This window comes from Phyllostomus hastatus, unplaced genomic scaffold, assembly GCF_019186645.2.
Source record: "Phyllostomus hastatus isolate PE091 unplaced genomic scaffold, TTU_PhHast_1.1 phas_scaffold_755, whole genome shotgun sequence".
NCBI classification, from domain to species: Eukaryota; Metazoa; Chordata; class Mammalia; order Chiroptera; family Phyllostomidae; genus Phyllostomus; species Phyllostomus hastatus.
Window position 1 is genome coordinate 11393051 of NW_025334039.1, and position 21985 is coordinate 11415035.

The following is a 21985-nucleotide window of genomic DNA, read 5'->3' on the forward strand; positions in this document are numbered from 1 at the left end:
TCCCCAACTACACTCACAGAGAATTTTTCTCCTCATACTAGCAACCTGGGTTTGGCATTGTGACTCTCACTTCTGTAACGGCAGTCTCAGCTCGAGAGCTATTTTGGATTATCTACTTTTAAAAATGAATATTGTATCATAATTCCTGTCCAGTAACATGAATAATGTAAAGCTGACTATGAGGCATGCCCATAAAATAAGTATTGATGTTCACATAATTACTAAAACACAATCAGCCTGTTGGTAAAACTAAGTTGTTAAATGCTAGAATATCCCCTTCTAGACATATTTGAATTTTACTTACAAACATTGTAACATGCAAATTTCATGTTTATTTTTCATTTAAGAGAAAAAATCATCATGCTTGATTACTTAACATATTAAATGATAACTTAAACATGCAAAATATAGAATGACAACAGGAATTTCCATATCATTATATCTAACACTGATAACTTTTGGCAAGATTTTACCATACAATTAACTGAATGAAAATTAAGATATTGTTTTCTTATTTTTCAGGACTCAATCCACTTCATGTTTTCGAAATGAAGATATACTGCTCTAAAAACAAAACCAAAACAATAAAAAACTGCCTTGCCAAAAAAATTCTTAGCAGCACGTGATATCCAATTTAAGTGGAAATACTGTAGAAAATGCTAGTTTGAGTGGACTAATTTTTTTGGTTTAATTAGAGGATAGAAATACAAAAAGGTAATATATAAAAACAAAATGGTTCCTTCTGTACAATGAAAGCTCTTCTATTTTGAGAGCAGGTATCTAACCTAGTAACTTCATTTATTTTTAAGATAGTAATGAAATGTGTACTAAAGTAATAGATGTCACAAAATTCATGTGCTTAAGTACAATCCTGTTTTTTTTGGGGGGGGGTCCAATTTACTCTCACTTTATACATTACTCTAGCAGTCTCAGTCACCTTGTTTTCAAGACCAAAGCAGACTAGGAGGAGTGTTGTGAGGACGGAGGAAGGCTATTGCTACAGGCACACTTAAGCAAGCAGTGACATAAACTGGAGGAATCAGAACTATTAAAAAGCCAAGACAAGTAAAGGAAAAAAGCACAGCAGAATGGAGTCATTTAGTAAAGGACATACAGATCTCAATGCCTAGTCTATCACATTATAAGTAATAACTACTATTAATAATGACCATTTTGACATCAAAAAGATTAAAATATATTTCATATATCATTTAAGAAGACAGCAATGTATATTACGTTTTTAAAAGATTTCCTTCAAAACTTATTCCAAAAAATTTCATGTTTAGTTTAAGCTCCATAGAAAACTGGGATATCTAGAATGACTCATTCTCCCAAAATTCAGTTACCCAGTTCTTACTAAATTAGCCATGCATGTTTAGTCTCAAACCAACAGTTCTAGAGTATAAATCTTGGTGAACAGAGTTGAAGACACATTTACAGTGCTGTAAGTTTTAAGTCTGTATACTATACTAGGAACAATTAAGAACAAAATGTTTAACATTTCCCTAAGCTATACACAACGATTCACAAAAAGATGACAGTCAAATTTTCTTCTATATCTGAATTCATTAATGGAGAGTCCTAGAAACATCAATATATAGAAACTGAATTAATACTTCAAATATATGGCAATCATATATATAACCAAATGTTCTTTAGCAAGTTCTTAGAAAAGAACTAAGAGGCAAACAAAAGTACGCTCAACAGCCAGACAAGTTCCACAAGGTCCATGCACTTTATGGACAGAAAAGCCCCTCAGCCTTCTTCAGTCTACTTACTCTTATTTTAGACACAATTCTAGCAAGCTTGGCAATCTGGTTTCTCAGTCCACAGCGGATTAGAAGCAGCAAATTAGGGGCCTAGTGCAGGAGGCAGGCACACAAGACAGAGCAAAAAGTGACAGCTGATTATAAGAAAAGACAGAGAAACTGTGAAAAACAGACATAACTCAGAAAGCATAGCAATACAGAATCCTGTAGTAAAGGGGCATTATAGGTGTCAGTAGCCCTGAAGGGGGAGTTTCTGACTATTACCCCATGATAGGAATTGATGTGATTAAAGACAACAACAAAAAAGTTAAAATTATATCCTCAATACTCTAGAAAAAGTGAAGTAGAAAGTACATTTTAGAAAATTTTCTACTAGACTGTCAAAAATATTTAATGATAAAATGGATTTGTCTCAGTTACCTGAAAAATTAACTTATACAAGTTAGCCATCCATCAATGATTACAGATAAATCAACTGTTACTACACTTAGGGAATTTCCCCGTAGTTTCTCCTCTAAAATATTTGTCACTTCATTTTCTAAAATAAAGTGAGTTGCACGTGTATGCTCTTACAAATATAACTGGGAGAACAAACCAACCTTTATGTTTTGTCTGGTTGTCGTTCATGGCGTGACACCTCCTTTAGTTCAAATCATGAGTTGGCTGAGCTATACCAAGTCTTACGGTATTTAGTTCTTGTTTCCTTATTTTGTTTAGGTATAGAAACTGTATACTATGAGTAAACCAAATCAATCGAACTTTTCTTCCCACATGATTTCTAATAATTTATTGAAATGTTTCATATTTTACATTACTGGTGGTATATACGTCACCAGAGTGAAATGTCTTCCAGGATCCCTCTAACACTCTATTGGTTTATAATTCTGTGAAATGTATCAGAACTTGACTCTTTTTATGCTTTAACAATAAAAGCTGTAACACTTTTATTATGTGAATCAGAATATTACTTCTTTTTAAGAGAATTGAGTTTTAAATTTTTGACCTATTTTACTAACATTTTTATAACCAGATCTTGTTTTTCAGTCTCAAAAGTTTTACTTTTAATTATTTCTGAGAAGTCAGAAATCACAAACATCATTAAGTAATCTGGAGGATTTGGGTTTTGCTGGAAAAATATCTTGTGATGTTACTAAGTCAGCTGCACCCATAGCTTTTAACTGATGGGCCTGTGATTTAAACTTAGGCTTATCCTTCTGCATTAAATCCTTAAACCAATATACTTAAGTTTCCTGACTGAGTTGTCTTAAATGTGTTACTCTTGATTTGCTTGTCTCTGGTAACTTCATAAATCAAATGAGTCAATGTATCATTTCCTAATGCAATATATTCAGATGCTGTAAGTACGATTAGATTTAATGAGGACTTAAGTCAGATAATAGAGACAACTTGTGAAAATAAGCAGGGACCACAAATCAATGACCAGCAAGAGTCTGGCACTAGACAGGCCAGATATGTAGTTTTTATGAAAGCTGAAAAAAGATAATTTAAGATAATATATAACTGTTACCAGATTATTTATTGCCATGACTTTCCTAACTATAGACAAAAAATTCTGTCTTCAAGACTGATCTAAATAGCTTTTTTCGTGCATTCTTACATTAAGTACTAGGCTTAAAACAATAGAAAAGTTCATATTAAAAGCTGTCAGGATATTACTCCTAACAAGAATTATCCTGTCAAAATGCCACTGTAAAATTTGGAAAGCACAATTACAAGTTTTTCCCGCAAAATATTTTCCCTAGAGAGTTTCTTTTGGATGTGGGATGGCAGCCATTAAAATTAGTCAAAAGCCTGATAAGATAAAGTGAAATATTCTTAAAAAATTAACAAGTAAGAATATCCGCTTACATTACATTGTCCCGTTTTATTTCTTAAGGTATTCATGGCAAGAAGCGTAAAGTCCAATACAGAGGTTCTTAGATTTTACTGGACATAACATCACCAAGGTCTTATTCCAAAACGAATGACTAAGAATTACTGGGAGGATGGCCCCTACATCTGCATTTTAAAAACAAGACCTCCAATTTATTTTAATACAGCCCCCCCCCATGAAAAAACAGAACACTGATTTCAGACGACTATGAAAGAAAATTAGGAATTTGCACAGGAAAGATAATATTTTATGTTGGAAATATTTTAAAAGATAAGAAAATTTGAAAACTACAAACATCATAAGAACATTCAATTAAAGTTCTAAGATCATTATATAATGATTTCAGCAACTAGAATTTTCACTGAACTAAGTAACAACTAGTGAATGAAAGAGATATCAGACTGGAAGATGAGAAATTCTTGATTAAAATAAACCTTTCAAAATTAAAAAAGTATCACTTTAGAGATCACTGAATAAAACTGATAAAATATTATGAAGCTATTTTTCCCAAAATGGTGCAATAAAAAATAAAATGTAACAAAATTAAAAATTATTAAAATCAAATTTTTCCTGTGTAAGGTTATAGATTAAGAGAAAAATTACCAAGTTTTCTCTTAATTACTTCTTCTAAATGCAAGGAAAAAAAGAGCTGACAAACTAAGTAATTTAAAAAAGAAAGTAAACTCTAAATGGTTTTCTTATTTCTAAGTTGTAAACCAGACCCACTCTTAGGAATTGTTCCTAAGAGTTTAGTTATGGAAAAATCACAGAATTTTTGGCAACTGGCAGAATCACTTACGGTTCAAAAGATCTATACTATTCATATAAAGCAGAAACAAGTTTGTCTTCAGCATAAAAAATAAATTTCCTTACATTATTGAAAGGAAAACCCTCTGCTTCATGAAAATTTACTCCGTTGAAGTGCTACGTTGCAGGAGTTAGTATGTGTTTCTTAATTCTAAAGCAATCTCGATCATGGAATTTTCTTTCTAGGGCAGCTGCATAAATTGAATTATCCCTACATTTCTCCCAAATAATGTCTATAAACTATGTCAGTACATGGGAGCTATGGGTTTCAAAAAACAATATCCCCCTGAAAAATTTATCACTCTTTGAAAAATGCAATCACAACACAAAACAAAACAGAAGAGACTGGACAATTTGGAAAGCAATCTCTTTCAAGAGGTAGTTTCTGAATGAAGTATTAAGGAGACAAGGATGCTTTCCAGGAAGGTGACAAGATATTTCCAGAATCTTACTCAGGAGGAGAAGGGACAGCCTAAAGTAAGAACTGAGCAGCCTGGTGGCCTGTTTACATTAGTGACACCCATCATCTCTAGACAAACTGTCAGAACTTGCTGCAAAGTTGGGGATGAGGACTTGGATGGACCACAGGGATCCCCCTTTGACACAAGCTCTTCTAGTTGCAACAAAAAAGAAAAAGATAAGCACGCAATAATTTAAAAGGGTAATTCTTAAAATGGTACATTTTTTTAAGTATCATTAGGAAATCTTAAAATTAACTACTGAATACACATGAACAGGGAAACGTAAGAAACATGTCATAACCCAAGTACTTTTAGAAGTGATTTTTAGTTCCAAATCCCAGTACACATCAATTGCATGAAAACTTTTTTTTTATTTAGAACCTGTATCTTTAAGACTTGGTATAAACAAAAATAAAATACAAACAACTTGTTATTAACATAATAGCTGCAGTTATTAACTGCAAGAAAACTGTAGAAAGGAGTCACACTAAATGTTAATATTCTTGCAACAGAACTATCCCAGTCATTTTATGGTAGCAAATTCTGGCAAGAAAGGGTAAATTCATTGTTATGAAAGTATTTCAAGAATTTTCAAGGCCGATCAGTTGTGCTGTGAATAAAACAGCAGTTTATTCAAAAGAGCCCTTACCTTTCTCTCGTTTTCCTAAAAGATCTGCCATACAGGTAGCTACTATTTTCAGAACAGTTGTTCAAACCAGGGTTCTTCCTGTAAATTCACATCTTAGCTTTAAATATAGTAAACTTACACTCATTTTCCCTTTCCAGTGGAATATCTAGTCTTGAAGCTAAAAAACACTTTCATAAAAGGAACAATTGAAAATCCTTCATGTAAATCTTGGTTCTTACTTTTCTTCTACCTCATTTTCATTTTCTTGTGGTAGGTGTTCTTCCTCCTCATCACCAAAAGTCTGTTCCTGCATGGTGGTAAAGGAGAGAGATCGAGCAGCCACTTCGGCAGCGAGGCCGGCAGTGAAGGTAAAGTCCGGTGACAGCTGCAGCCGCGCCAGCCTCTGCTTAATGGAGGGCTGGAATGAGTCCCTGGGAGCTGGATGGGAAGGGGTCAGGGCACCAACACCTGCCTGCTGGGAGTCGTCTTCACTTTCCCACTGGTAACACGCTCTTTCTTCAGCTCCTTGCAGGAAGCCTTCATTTGTAGAATTGCCTTTATTTTTACCGTCTAGAGAGTTTTCACATAAATACTCAGTCCTACTACATATTTCATTGTCAGTTATGGAGGGTTTACTATTTCCTTCTTCATTATCATTTTTACCAACTTCCCCCATATCTGAATCCATTGATGGTTCTGAATTACTTATGGGTTCCACAGGGTCTACAGGAGACAAGGGTTTCAACACAGCTTTAAAGGGGAAAAAAAGCAAAAAGAAAGAAAGAAAAATAATAACTAAGGACCCAATAATAATTTAAACTTTAATTTAAACTTCCAGTAGGTTTTTTCTTATAAAGAATAAATAAAGGCTAAATAAAAGTTTCAGTAAAATCAATATAAATTTATAAATACAGAGAATATTTTAAGAGATAAAATATTTAAGAAATAAAATGAGATGGGGTTTTGATGAAGATTAAAACACCTCATGTATTCTCTTATTTAAAATATTAAAGCAGTGGTTCTCAAAGTGTGTTCTCCAAACCAAACAGCATCAGTTAGCATGACCTAGGAATCTGGTAGAAATGCACATTCTCAGGCCCCACCCCAGACCTACTGAACTGGAAAATGTCCCATTTCCATGGGGCTTCCAGTGGTGTTTTACAAGCCTTCTGCTTTGTTCTGATGCATACTAAATTTCGAGGACCACTGCATTAACAAAGAAGTAGCACGGCTTTCACTGAAAATGTGCCAGATAAAAAGCCTAAATAATCTAGATAATAACCATATTTTCTACACAGATATGTTTATAAGTTAAAACAGCATGAAAAACAAATGAAACATACAATTCAACTTACTTGCCAACCACTTAACAAGACCCTATGAAAGTAAAGCCATAACTTCTACACATTTCGTAATGTCACAGAAAAATATATAATGAAATAAAATCTTTGTTCAAGATCAACTACAGCACAAAGCATAATACATAAGTATAATATATATCCATACGGCAGAAGTTGTCCTTTCAAGGGAAATGGAGTTTTATTTAGCCCCTCTTGATGTTAGTAGGCAGTGGGTTGCTTGCTAGGCAGGCTCTCCTCCCAGTGTGAGGGGTTAGTACAATACAACATACATATTATGAAGCATGGCAGAAGAAAAAAAAAGTGCGTCTTGAAGATCTGGCGTTTATTTAAACGCAATTTTGTAAAACGTGTCCATTTTCAAGAAACAGATCCCTAAGCTGCAGTAACTCCACTAGAGATGCAGCAACAACAGAAAAAACTGGTCACGGCAGGTTCCAGTGCAGAATCTCCCTCTCTAATTCCATTCGGACTTTGCCCCTGCAGGCAGAGATGAACACAACTCTGGAAGACGTACTGAAAGATTTCACGGGAAAAGCATTTTATGATATCAGCAGCTTTTACTTTCACAAACTAAGTCAGCATTATTGCCTTTTCAAATGTAAACTATCAAAAGCACATACCTGAAAAAGAAACACATTTCTCTCAGTGTTCTATCTTTGTCCATATTGTTAATAGGATAATTTTAAAGACATATGAAGAAAATACTAAACAATAAAAAAAAGGGTACAAGTTTATATATAAGATGCTATTTTCAATCTTCATGTGCAGTTTTAATCTATAAATCTGCTGGTTTAAAAAATGGAACTTTTACTAGAAGTTGATTGGTTTTCCTGGTTATTGCTGAGTATTCCTGATTAAATGGGGGGCGGACATAATCCGTGTAATGGGTCAGCTGGCAAGTGTGTTAACGCTGTGCTAGAACATAAACCCCCAGCAGTACAGGGATTTTTGTCTCTTGATTTGTGTGCTAGGGATATATAACAATAAAGTGTATTAAGAACTACTTGTTGAATAATTTGCCGAATGAATACTGCAGAGAATGCAACCCTTATTTAAGGAGACTAATTATAGAGACACAAATAATCAAATGGAGAGAAAACAACAGTGCCTAAAACATTATACTCTCAATCTCTCAATCTCTTTATGTAGGCCCACTACATAAACAAGCAGGTTACAGGAATACTTTTACTGCAGCTTGTAGGAAGACCCTAACGTCCTCCATGCTTGGCTGCTCAGGACTTGCCCTCCGTTCACTGCAGTGCCCTCTGGGGGAGGGCCTGTAGTGGTCGGCCAGGTGGCAGGGCTGGAGCCGTCAGAGGGGGAGTCACAGGGGAGACTGGTGGAGAGGACAACTTGGGGAAGATAAATTTTTGGTAAAGGGATCAGCATGAATGTTTTCACAAATAAAAACAGAAAATTTGTGGAACCATAGTATAATTAGATAAATATAATTAGAGGAAGATCTCTATGTTAGAAATACTGTGAAATTGGGTATGAAGGACTCATATGATAAAAGGTTTAAGACCAGGAAATGAAGTTAAAACAATAAAAAGGGGCACCACTGTTTTTAAGATAGAGAGCCATTATCAATATTCTGTCTCAGAAATATCTGGATAGAAGCTACCTTAGAATCTTAGAAACTATCTCTACAGATAGCTTAGACGAAAATGGCATTGAAAATGGAAGTCAGCTAAAAAGGCTATATAATACATGAGCATAATCTAATGGAGACCTGGACTATAAAAGAGGCCAATGCGAAGAAAGAGTAAGGATAAAATCAAGAAATGTACATCTGGATAAGGGAGAATGAGAATGGTAGGGCTTCTAAGAGAAGAAAAGATAACCTTGAAGAACTTTCCAGAAGGTTTTTGAGTGGAAAAGAGAAAGGGAAAAGAAGGCAATTGATCTACATTTTCTAAAATGGAAATCCCACTCTACCTTCTTAGAAATCCATAGGAATTAATTCTTCATCTAGAAATTAGCTAGTTTAATGTTGTCAATTATTAAGCTTCCCCTCATTCCTTTCCCTGCCTCCCAAGAAGTTCAACTGAAGAAGGGTGGGAAGCGTAAACACGTTGAAGGCTAATCTTAGGTGTTAGCAGTTATCCAACTCCGTCCAAATCCAGGGATGGAGACAGTGTGCACAGAACCATCTCCTCTGCTCCCACTACTCCAGTGCTCAAATCACTGAGTGACCCTAATGATGTAGCTAAGTGGCATAGGTCTTAATTTATTTGTTTCACTAATGAACTCAGTTATTTATTTTGTGCTTCACTGACGTATTTATAATATCAACAGAAAGAGAACAGAGTTCAGAATCTCAAATTCACGAAATTTGAAAACACTCTAATTTATTCAACTCACTGCCCATTCCAAAAACAAATTTAGTCAAAACCCGCCCCCCAAAACCAAACCCTGATGAAAAGTGTGATTTCATATTCCCAATTTCATTGTATACCTACTCTAATTAAGTTGATTTTATGTCTAGAAGTGATTTTATGTCTATGACTATACTTACTGATAGATCCCTTATAGCTGTAATGTTTTTCCAGATTGTACTCTATTTTTTATTTAATCTTTATTACATTTTTTCCATTGTGCCTTAAGAATTCTATAACAAAAATAAGATGCATAGTTAAAGAAAAAGGAATCCCCTACATTGAAATAACCTTTTACTCTGAAGTCAGTGCTTACCATGATCACTAAATAGAAGTTGCTTCCACTTCTGCCTTTCTGCCTCTGAGGCTTTGAATCCCAACACAGATTTTAATTCTTGGAGAACCCTCTTGGATTCTTCATGTTCACGCTTCTGTCTCTCTCTATCTTCTTGAGACAAATAATAAAAATCATCCTTTCTGAAATCACTGTCCAAATCGATATCATCTACATAAGCTTCTAATTCCTGAAAATGAATAAAAGAACAAGTACTTTACTTCAAGCAGATAATTTTCTAGTGGGATTCATTTCTTTAATGTCCAAGATTAAAAAAGGAAGACTCTTGGCACAGGTCATTAAGCACAGTTGGGAAACAGCAAACACAGATAAATGGAAAACTTGAAAAAACTTAAGTGATACTAAAAAGGGTTGTAAATAAGAAAGTTTAAATTATTTCAATCATTTTTCTACTCTGATACCATTCTACAGCTCTAGTTAAGATTACAGTGATTAGTTCTGTCAAAACCAATCAAAATGAGCAGGGCTGGTGGTCTGGGGAGGTGGTCCAGATGTTAGTCGTCTTGTGGTAGACATTTGTGGTGCCTTCTGCCTTTCCAACAAGTCCGAACACTATTCCTAGGATTGGGAAATATCTCATCTATGACTCTCCATATCACTAAGCCAGATGGTAGGATCACCGCTTACACAGCCTCCCTCGCAGTTCTGCTCAGGCAAATGACTTGGAGTGCTCTAATTGGATGTACCTGGGTCAGATCTGATTCTGAAGTTTGTTATAAAAGAAGCAGTCATCTTGAGGAATCCACTCCGGTAAGAAAGGGAGCAGATCAAGTTTCCAGAGGCAGAGGTTCTGAAGGTAGCACTGACGAGCGAGTGGCAGTGTCCGCGCCCAGTGATTTAGCACTGATGTTGCTACTTGAACAGCTCTTTTCAGATATTTAAGATTTTTACCCCAGCCTGGTTCAAGCCTGATTACCTGGCCCTCTGAGATATTGTCAGGTATGTAATATTTTTAAAAAAATTTCTTGTTTGTTAAACTAAGTAGGGTTGGTCTCCCTTTGCAATTAAGAATACTGAATAGACTATATGATGTAAGGAAAACTTTTTTTATGTGTTTAATCACTTTTAAGTGTCTAAGAAGTGGATGATTAGATATGAATAACAAGAAAATTTCCTGGTAGATTCAATGGATTAAGATGGATTAAGGAAAATTCCTTTTCCTTAGGATGAACAAAATAAATCTTTGTCAATATCTGATGCATGCATTAAAAATTGTTTTCAAAAGCCAGGTGTAACATAGATGCAGTCAGACAAGCTGTGTGCACGGGACTTGTGTGCACGTACACGTGCCAGTGCCGCCACTCAGACTGGGAGAAAAACACTGCAGGCATTGCAGGAGGCACCTTTGCCAAGGCACTAATTTTTAATGTGCTTAGTCACTTGTAAGTGTCTAAGAAATGGACAATTAGGTATGTATATCAAGAAAATTTACTGGGAGATTCAATGGATTAAAATTCAAGGCACTAAGAACTAATGATTTGATAGAAATTTAATATATTGTGATTTTGAAGCTCATTAGAAACAAAAATTCAACACATTCAACAGTTAACCATGTCACATAACAGAGGTAGGTAAGCTTTGTACAGGTAAACCCTTCTTTTGGGGGGAAAAAAAGCAATTTTCTTTGTGTAGGTAAGCCCTTCTTTAGGGGGAAAAAAGCAATTTCTTTGTGTAGGTAAACTCTTCTTTAGGGGGGAAAAAGCAATTTTCACCCTTACCTGCTCCTCAGGGACTGGATCTTTGTCTGCAATGTGTAGAGTAGGCTGCATCAAAGGTACCACAGTACAGCGTGGGTTTTCACACGCCACATCAGGTTTGTCTTAAAAAGAAACAGGCCACACAGAAATGAGTGAATATCTAATGAACAACCAAAAGACACAACAGTTCCATCACCTCAGAACATTTACTTACGCTGCTCCTTTATACCATATTCCTCCCTCCATATCCACCTGCTAGTAACCATTAATGTTTTCTGTTCCTATTAAATTTAACTATTTTAAGAGTGTCATATAAATGGAATAGTATGTGGTGATTTAAGCCTGGCTTCTTTTGATTAGCATAGTGCATTAGAGATTCCTCTACCTTATTGATCAATCAGTAGTTCATTTCTTTATTGCTGAGTAGTATTCCATTATATAGATGAGATAACAATTTATCTATTTACCAGTGGAAGGGCAAGAGCTTCTTTTAGTTTTTAGTGATTATGAATAAAGCCACTATAAACATTTGTGTCTATGTTTTTGTGTGAACATTAAGTTTTTATATCTCTTGGGTAAATATCTAGGAATAATACTACTGAGTCATTTAGTAAGTAAATGCTTAATAGTGGGGAAATTTTTGATGAGTAAAGGATATTTATATAACCTCAAAGTATTTCTTTCACAAAATAATTATTATGAAAGAGAAGAAAGGGTAAAGGAGAACAAAGATCTCAAAAACTAAATGCCATGTGGGATCTGGATCTGGACATTAAAAAATATTATTGGAGCAATCAGTGAAATTAGAATGGGGTTGGTGGATTAGACGGCAATATTGTATCCATGTTAATTTACTGATCTTGATGGTTACTGTGGCCATGAGGGGAATGTCCATGTTTTAAAAAAATATAAATGGAAGTATTTATAGGTAATGAGGTTTCATGTCTGTATCTTACTCTCAAATGGTTCAGAGTATCACCAAAGGAATTTATATACAGATACATAAATAAGGCCAATTTGAACAACCAGGAAATCTGGATGAAGGGTACTGTGAACTATTCTTGCGATATTCCTATAATTTTTGAAATAACTAAAAAAAATAAATAAAATAAAAAAGACACAACCTGCCCTGGCTGGATGGCTCAGTTGGTTGGAGCATCGTCCCTATACACCAGGAGGTTGGGGGGTTGGGTCAATCCCTAGTCCGGGCACTTACAGGAGGCAACTGATTGATGTTCTCTGTCTCTCTAATATAAAGCAGCATGTCCTTGGGTGAGGATTAAAAAAATGGCCACTATGTGCATCTTAGAAAAGTTTGGTGAATTACTTCTATTTTAATTCATATCATTACCATGTATGAACAAAAGTGACATATACAGAGCATAATTAAGAAATAGCTTATCACCTGCCCAATAATCTAGAGACAGTCTTAACAATCATGTTTAAATGAGTGACTAAGATTCAACATCTCAGAGTATGCCAAGAGGGGAAGCAGGATGCATCTTTTAACACCAACGGTGTTTCTATTAATAGAAAATGTACTCAAAAGCTATGGACTTGGGTCATTTCAAAAGCTTAAATGCATAAATATTTGTACCTGTTAAAAATCCATGGCAAATTTATCCTTTGGGGAAAAATTATTCACTATTTACATTTCAGATATAAAGGAAATCTACTGGTAATACATCAGTAATTATTATGTTAATATGTCCTTTGAAAAAAGTTAATACATTTACTATCTAAGGACTTATTCAGCATGTTTAAGACATTACACAAAGTATTACTGATTTAACTCTAAACAAAACAATGACTAACAGAATGATAAAACATTAATTACCTTTGGCAAAAATACTACTACTGTACATAATCCGATTAGCCTCATCATAAAAGTCTAAGGAATAAACCTGGCACTGGTTTATAGCTCAAGTTAAAAATTAATATGTCAAACAGTTCCAGTGAAATTAGTCAAACAAAGTATGAAATCTGGGTCAAGTTAAAGCAGGTTTGTGAAGAATTTCAAGACTGTCTCTTTACCTAGCAGTGTCAGGCACTGCCGTGTTACTATTAAGTGATGGCACTCAATGCAGCTTCAACCCCTGGAAGCAAACACTCAGTGCCACCTGTCGTAGCATTTGTATATGATTTCATTTTTTAAAAAAATTTTTATTTTAATCATTGTTCAAGTACAGTTTTCTCCCTTTTACTCCCATTCCAGCCCGCCCACCCACCCCTCCCCACTTCCCTCCCATTACCACCCTCCCCCTAGTTTTGTCCATGTGTCCTTTAAATTTGTTCCTGTAAACCCTTCCCATTCTCCCCTGTAATTCCCTCTTCTCTCCCCTCTGTTCACTGTCAGCCTGTCCTCTATTTCAGTGTCTTTGACTATATTTTGCTTGTTTCTTTGTTTTGTTGTTTAGGTTTCTGTTGAAGGTGAGATTGTGTATGATTTCTGAATAACACAAGTAAATATTTTACCTTAAAAGCAAAACTCAGTATCTGGCCTGTGAATGTCAAACTCATTATTACCCTAACTGGAAAAGAGATTCTAGAAGTTCTAATAATAAATAATACTATTAATATTTATCCCTTCATTTAAGGTTTTAAAAATTAGGTAGATGATTCAGTGAACTTTCAAATCATATTGATTTTTTTACATTAATAAGAACCAAGACTTTATATTCAGTATCAATCTGTACATACAAGTTCCACTTTTTCAGTAAACTAAGAAGTTTTGTCAAGTCAGTTTCATCACGGTGACAAGAAAGGTACCTAATGAAATCATACTGGAGTAGAATCTGCACAAGAAGTCTCTCATAGGTACCTTTTCTATCCGTATTTCTTCGTAGCAGTTTGTCCACTTGAGAAATGGCCTCTTCCCAGCAATTGTTGCTTGCTTGAACATGAGGCTGAATCAGCCTTAATTTCTGTTCCAGGATTTGATAAGTTTCTGAAACTAGTTCTTGTGTTTCCTTAGTACAAACAAGCTTTTCAAGTTCATCTTCAAGAATTATTACCCTGAGTAATAAAGGAAAATAGTTTCACCATTTCTAAAATATAAAATGGGAAATTTATGATTTTTAGGGTTTATTTAAGAAAGTAAGCTTATAAGCCGAAAAAAGTTCTGGAGATGGAAGGTGGTGATAGTTGTTCAATAATGTGAATATACTCAATGCTACTGAACCATACGTTTAAACATGGTTAAGTGGTAAATTTTATGTTATGTGTATTTTACCACACTTTTAAAAAAGCTTATAAGCAGTATTATATATTTAGTCAACAAATAGTGCTTACATGCATACTAGGTAAGTCCTGAAAGGACAAGTCAAACCAAGTAGTAGAAACCCATCTTCTACTGATGAGAAACTTGTAACTGAACCACAGAAATTATATATACATATAAATATAATACAATATCATGAAAGTTACAACTAGCACTTTATTTCTATTTTACAGATGAGGAATTAGGTCCAGAGAGCTGAAGAAACTGGCACAGAGTCACACAACTGGTAAACTGTAAAGCTGGGTTGAACCCAGGCACAAAAGTATAATATCGCAGAGATGAAAACAGTGTTGTATGAATTCAGAAGAGGGGGAGTTGCTACCAGCAATGTGTACAGATAGGGGATGGCTAAGGAAGAGGTACTTTGGAGGTAGTATTGAGGGATGGATAAAACTGGAGCGTGTACAAAGATGAGGAAGGTCACTTCAGATGGAATAAAGGAAAAGGCAACATACATTTTGGCTGGACTGAAGGAAAAAGAGTGAGAAATAAAGACAAAAAGGCAGACGGTAGTCAGTTATGGCAAACCCTTTCTGCCAAATGTTTTTTTATAGACTTCAGTCTAAGCTGCTATACTCTGAAACCAGGTGAGGTTTTGGTTAAGTGAGAAAGCAAATATATGCCTCAGAAACTATCTAGCAGTGAGCACTCTGGAGGAGGAAGAGCAGTTAAAGGGTTAATGTCTTCACGTAGGAAAGTGAGTGGGAAAAGCAAAGGAGACAACAGCAAAGGGAGTGAAAAAAGTTTTTAGATAAGACTTTTAAAAGTTGTGTGTAGCAGTGCTATAGAACAAGAACAAATCAGATACGATAATTACTGGTATACTCTCCAGTTAAAATATTTTGAAAGGCAACACAGAATACTTCATTTTAAAACAGGACATACACTTCCCATCATTATCCCACAATCTCTTACAAGGAAGCGAAGCCCCTCCTTTTCATTTGCATATCTGCCCAGTGGGTACTCTTTCTTCCCAGAGCCATCTTCTCTCATAACGCATTCCTTCACGCCCAGCATGTTTCTGGTTCTACTGCCACAGATTAATTCTTTAGAGACTCTGGCTTTACCTCATAAACCTTTCCACTGAAATCTGGTTTTCCTCTGATGAGAGCCCAACCTTTGCTACCCACTCACATTGAGACCGCCTGACCTGCCATATTCCCTGTGGCATTCACCTGCTTTCTTAGAATAGCAGCTACAGACCACTGGAACATCCCTGCCTCACAGTTTCTTAATTTTGCCCTGTGCCCTACCTAACCTTGACACCAGCCTTACACACCTAATACCAGACCTTGAACTGATAGGAAAAAACTTATCTTTTCAAAATGTCTTTATGACCTTAATTTCCTATCTCTGTACGCCACATCCCCCTTTACTCTAGTAAACTAGTCCTTTGATTTTACTGAGACTTCAAGCCCCTTTGACCCGTTTTATATTATAAAACTGATTGTTACCCTCTCCCTTCCACTTCTTGCCTGGTAGCCGGGGTCAAGTACACTAACTACAATCATATAAATTAATTAAATTCCTATGACCTTCCTGATTACCAACACAACACGAACCCAGCCATCCATCTGATCCAGTCCTATACTACAAGACTTCACCAAAGCGATTGCACCCTACATTTTATCAGCAACACCATGCAAAATAGAAGATCAACAAATATGCACCCTCCATCTTACTATCCAATCAGGTCCAAAAACCTTGTCCTGTGCTACAGGGAAATGTTCAAATCTGCTGAGTTTATTTAGAAAAATAGCAATGTACTATTCTATAGCTATATATAACAATGACTTTTAAAACTATAAATGACTCCCCCAATATAGTACTTACATATCACGTTTCTCTGCTATATTTGTAGCTATAAACCATCCTTCATGCTGCATGTCTCAATTTTGCTTCTTCTTTCTAGCTAGGACACAAGCCAACAACCACAATGGCATAAGAATGAAGCTTGCTAATCATGGGGACATTTCCTTATATAGCTTCTAAACTTACTCATTCAGTAATGCTTTCAGATGGAGCTGCAAGCTGCGTACAGCTGTGTGAACATTATTCAGTTCTCTTGACTTCTGCTGAGTTTTGGATAAACGCTGGGGTACTGATTGGTGCTGAGTTTCAAAGTACCGATAGAACTCATAGCTGCGCTTCAGCTCTTCCAAGCAGGCAGAATGAGCATGAGGTAGACCCTGAGTCACATCAGATAAAATACGATGAGGCAAAAGTGCTGAAGTAAGTAAGGGTCCAGGAGGTGCATTAGTTGTAGAAAGTAACAGAGCTAACCGTCTAAAGAACTCTGAACTCTGTGCCACCCAGAGTTGGAACAAAACCTAAAAGAAAAAAGAACTAGATCAATAAAAAAATATTTGCCAACTTTCAAAACAAACTTTAAATTTTCCACTTTATCCTAAGTAATGAATATAGTTGGGCCTGAATTAACTCTAAGATTAGATGAGAATTTTATATCAAATTATGTAGTTACAACACATGGGAAGTTATGATCCTGATATAGCAGGAAACACCAATATGTAATTTAGTACAGCTCTAACCTAGAACGGAAGTGTTGATGGAATGAGACACACCTATTAGAAGTAAATGTTGATAAATTGTTTAAAAATTTTACACAAAGAAGAAAAGAAGACAGAAGGAATAATAAACCTACATTCAGTCCAAAGAAACAAGTTACTGATGGGTCCAGAGTTTGGGGTTCAAAATTACACCATTATTTTGGCTAGGAAACAGTTAAGAAATAACATAAAAATCAGTTCCAGGGTGTTCATACCTAGAAATGTCTGGCATGAGAAACTATAAAACCCATTCTTGAGAGACATGCTCTGAATTCACGCAGCAAAAGATTTCTCCAGATATAGTCCTATTCAGGAGGAGGACAACTCCAACACAAACAAGCAAACACACACAAGGAAGCAATCTAGTAGGAATGAAAGTTAGCATACTACAAAGAGGATTGAACCAATTCTGAGTCCAGTTTTTCACAGCTAAGAAAGTGGACATTTTTAGACTATTTTATTAACTGAATATTATGATAATTTAATGTAAAACTAATTTACCATTGATTTATTTTTTAAAAAATAAGCAAGGTCAAATTTCCAAATTGCTAAAGGCAAAGTTACCTAGGAATTTTGGAATATAAATAAGCTTACCTCATAAGTCTTATTAACCATTAAATGTTATGATTATAATGATCTTCTTTATTCCTTTATTTGTTCATTCTGCAAGTATTTCTGAACACCTATGATGTACCAGAACTGTTCTAGGTGCTGACAATATAGTAGAGAACAAAAGAAAAAAAAATCCCTGCCCTGATGGAGCTTTTATTCAAGTATGGGGACAATAGGCAATAATAAGTAAAAGACATAGTTTCTTTGCTGATGGGCTGTGGGGAAAAATACCACAGAGATGGGGAACAGTGAGTATGCATTTCTGTGTGCATGCGTAGGGAAAAGAGGAGGGGGGGGAGAGGGAGACAGGAAGGGCTCTAAAAAAGTCTGATCCAAAATTGAGGCATGAGACTATCATCTGGGAAGAGAATTGCAGGGAGCAGGAGGTTCAATTGCAAAGTTTTTTAATAGGAGTGTACTTGGCACATCTGCAGAACAAAGAGAGTGTGGCTGAAGAGGAGTGTGGTAAGTGATCAAGTTACTAAAGTAACTCTGGCTTTTACTCTTAACAGAAATGGGGAGCAACTGAAGGGTTTTGAGCACAAAGTTATGTATCTGAATTATGCTTTAATAGGTTCATTCTGGCTGCTGTGTTGAGAGAAGACAGGGAGGTGAGGGAAGTGGAGACCCATTAGGAAGTTACTGTAATAATTCAGATGGAGTTAATGATAGCTTATACCCCAGTGGTTAGCGGTAAGAGGTGAGCAGTACCTGGACTCTGGATATATTGTGAAAGTAGAACTGACAAAATCTTTCTTTTTCTCTCTTTTTTTATCCTCACCCAAGGACATGCTTACTGATTTTAGAGAGGGGGGAAGGGAGGGAGAGAGAGGGAGAGGAACATCAGTGTGAGAGAGAACATTGATTGGTTGCCTCTCACACATGTCCCAACTGGGACCAAGCCCACAACCTAGGCATGTGCCCTCACTGGGAACTAAACTCACGACCTTTCGGCTTATGGGACGCTCTAACTGAGCCACACCAACCAGGGCCAAATGTATCCTTCATGTGGCTTTTAATATATGAAAAAAATTCTTGTTCTAAACAAGAATTGTGGACATTTACCAAAGGGAAGACGTAGATCCTCAAAGTTCTTTACTCATGTTTGTTGAAACAAATGGCTAGTAGATAAAATCACTTGTATTGGCTCCCCATTAAACTCACTTATCGCCAAACTTTAATTAATGCTTACATTAAGAATTATAAGTATTTTGATATCAAACTATAAGGATCTTCTTACCCAACTTTATAATATACTTTTACAGGCAGCTTCAAAAACATCAGTAAGGCTATTACAGTGATAGTATTCAGAAACAATAAAAGAGAACAGGTGCACCATTTGTGTTCAGAAAGCACAGGAACAATCCGAGAGCATCTGTCTTTCCATCAGCCCTTCCCTCCCTTCCTTCCATGGATTACCTTCAATGCCGGCAGGCTGAAGCCATCTGTAAGGTTATGTGCTTCCTCCTCTGAAATCTGTTCCTCACTAAGTCCAAGGCCCAGCTCCTTAAAAGGCACCACACAGATGTAGTTGGTCACATTGTCACTCTCAGAGTTCAGGGGGTAGGTTAAATTAGGTTAAGGCAATCAACAAAGACTTTTCATTACAGCCTAAAGGGTACACTAAACCTACCCAGCATTACCTTTCCTGTTCTTTGTTGTGAACTTTGACTGGAGGAGATCTACATCATTTTAAAAGAAACTAATCTTAAAATCCAATATATTGACATACCTCAGATATTTTACAGGCTCCTTGTGAATAAAATATTTTTACATCTAAAGTATTAAAAAGTCAGTTATTCACAAATGCTAACAGGCTAATTTCAGTTATTTCTGACACCTTTTGAGACTGTATTACATTGTGCACTTTATTGTATCATGGCTCAGGCACTCACTACCCTACAGTAAATACTTGGCTTTCCTCCCAGTCTGTGTGCTGTGGGACACCGCTAGCTGACCTTTATCTCAAAGTGCATAGACTGCCAGGCGAGTAACACCACGCCTGTTCTATCTAGGTTGTCTGGCACAGGCTACTGCTTCTGTTTGCCTTCCTCTACTACTTTCTACCCCTATTCCTTAGTCACCTAGTCCCCCTACCCAAAGACAAAGGCAATCCCGGTTACCAGCATCTTGTGTATCCTTCAGGATGTTATACATACATACACATGTAAAAGCAAATCCTGATATAAGTGTATGTAGAAATATACATGGACATATACACACTTATCTCCTCATACACATATATACATAATCCCTTCTATACACAAATGGGAGGGTAACATAAACACTGCTCTCTGCACTTTGCTTTTCTTCATTTAACAATATAATTTGAACATTATTCCACAGTTGTGCATCAAGAACTTTATCATGTTTTATAGCTGCATATTTCCCCTTGTTTACATATAACCAAGTGTTTCTTTTTTAAAAGGAGTATTATTTTTTAAAATCACGTGTCTAATCTCTTCAGTTTTTCAATTCTTTCAGAGATTTGTCTTTTGATAAGAAATGATTCATTTCCCCCTACATTTTCAAAGTTGCAGCCACAAAATTCCATATACTATGCCTTTATGATAACTTTAATTTCTTTTCTTTTTTTTTTTTTAAAGATTTTATCTATTTAGAGAGAGGGAAGGGAGGGAGATAGATAGATAGATAGAGAGAGAGAGAGAGAGAGAGAGAGAAACATCAATGTGTGGTTGCTGGGGGTTATGGCCTGCAACCCAGGAATGTACCCTGGCTGGGAATCGAACCTGGGACACTTTGGTTCCCAGCCCGCGCTCAATCCACTGAGCTACGCCAGCCAGGGCTTTTAATTTCTTTTCTATATATGGTTATAGGTCTATTCTCATTACTAATGTTATATGTTTCCACTCTTTTTATTTTGATCAGGCATGCAAGGATTTAATGCATCTTATTGGTCTTTTGAAAGAAACAGTTGGTGGATTCATTTACTTGTAATTTCTTAGGGTTTCCTGTGTGGAGAACTGGATCTGGCCCCTGCCTACTTCATCTCGCCCACTCCCAGCTGCTCGCTGTGCTCCAGTCACGGTGGCCTCCTTCCTGTACTCCAATCATGCCCACTTTCCTCCTGCACAAGGTCTATGTACTTGCTGGTCCATCTAACTGGAACATAACCTTTTTCCTCACTCAGCCTCAGTTTAAATGTTGGCTCCTCAGAGACGCCTACCCCACCATCTAACTAAAAGCATCAACCCACCAATCACTATCTTATTGCACTGAGTTGTTTTATTTCTCTATGGCAAATATCTGAAAATCTTATCTGCCTACTCTTCATTCATCACCTCATCCACCAGAAGGCAAATGCCATGATAACAGGGATCAAGTCTGCCTTGTACACTGCTAGGCGCTCTGTGTCTAGATAAATGATTGGCACAGAGAACTTACACAATTTGAGAGCTTTGTTAGGCTACCCTTTCTTGCTCCCCTGCCTCTCACTAAACTCTAAGCTCCCTGAGGCAGGAACTATGTTTATTATGTGTACCACTGTATAACAGTGCTAGTATATTGGTGAGCACTGAGCTCATACTCAATAAATATTCACCAAATGAGTACCAACTTGCAGTTAACATGCCACAGTGTCATAATTTCTATTTCTATATTTTTGCTTCCTTCTACTTGGAATGCAGACTCTCACCATCTTCAGGACAACTCCTACTAATTCCTTGAGGGTCAGCTCAGGCATCACTTCACTAACAGCCCTCTGACCCCACAGGTCCAGTACATTGTCCTGCTATGCTGGAAGGTCACTGGGCACTTACACTGTATTGTAAATACTGACTTACCTACTGACTGCATTCAAAAGTCTTTAAAATTAAGTAAATAGTACACATTTTTGCTCGGTTTTCCTAGCCCATAATAGGCAGGTATTTAGCCAGTGGGGAAACTAAATGGCTAAGTTCTTGACTATAATGGAAATGCTTTCTCTCAATTTCCAAACAGGTAGTATAGTACAGTGAATATACCTGTATGTATGCACAATGCTAGAGTATCCAGCATACAGAAGGTGTAAAGTAGTCTTTATAGTCCATTTACTCATACTTTATTTATGAATTTTAATTAAAATAAAGATCTTATATGCCTTTATTTCCTAACAACTAATTTTTAAAGGTTTTATTTATTTATTTTTAGAGAGAGGGGAAGGGAGGGAGAAGAGAC

General features: G+C 36.2%; 1 protein-coding gene across 4 annotated transcripts in view; it reads right to left on the reverse strand.

Annotated features, from left to right (window-relative positions):
• Nucleotides 1-312: 312 nt before the first annotated feature.
• Nucleotides 313-21985, reverse strand: part of VEZT (vezatin, adherens junctions transmembrane protein) — a 66364-nt gene continuing 44691 nt past the window's right edge. For all 4 annotated transcript variants that reach the window (XM_045826482.1, XM_045826481.1, XM_045826484.1 and 1 more), the window contains 6 exons: nucleotides 19229-19376; nucleotides 16629-16960; nucleotides 14172-14365; nucleotides 11372-11472; nucleotides 9615-9822; nucleotides 313-6309 (listed from right to left, as the gene is read on the reverse strand). In XM_045826482.1, coding sequence (XP_045682438.1) covers nucleotides 5795-6309; nucleotides 9615-9822; nucleotides 11372-11472; nucleotides 14172-14365; nucleotides 16629-16960; nucleotides 19229-19376 — 1498 coding nt within the window. In that variant the 3' untranslated portion in view covers nucleotides 313-5794. The remainder of the gene's footprint in view (nucleotides 6310-9614; nucleotides 9823-11371; nucleotides 11473-14171; nucleotides 14366-16628; nucleotides 16961-19228; nucleotides 19377-21985) is intronic.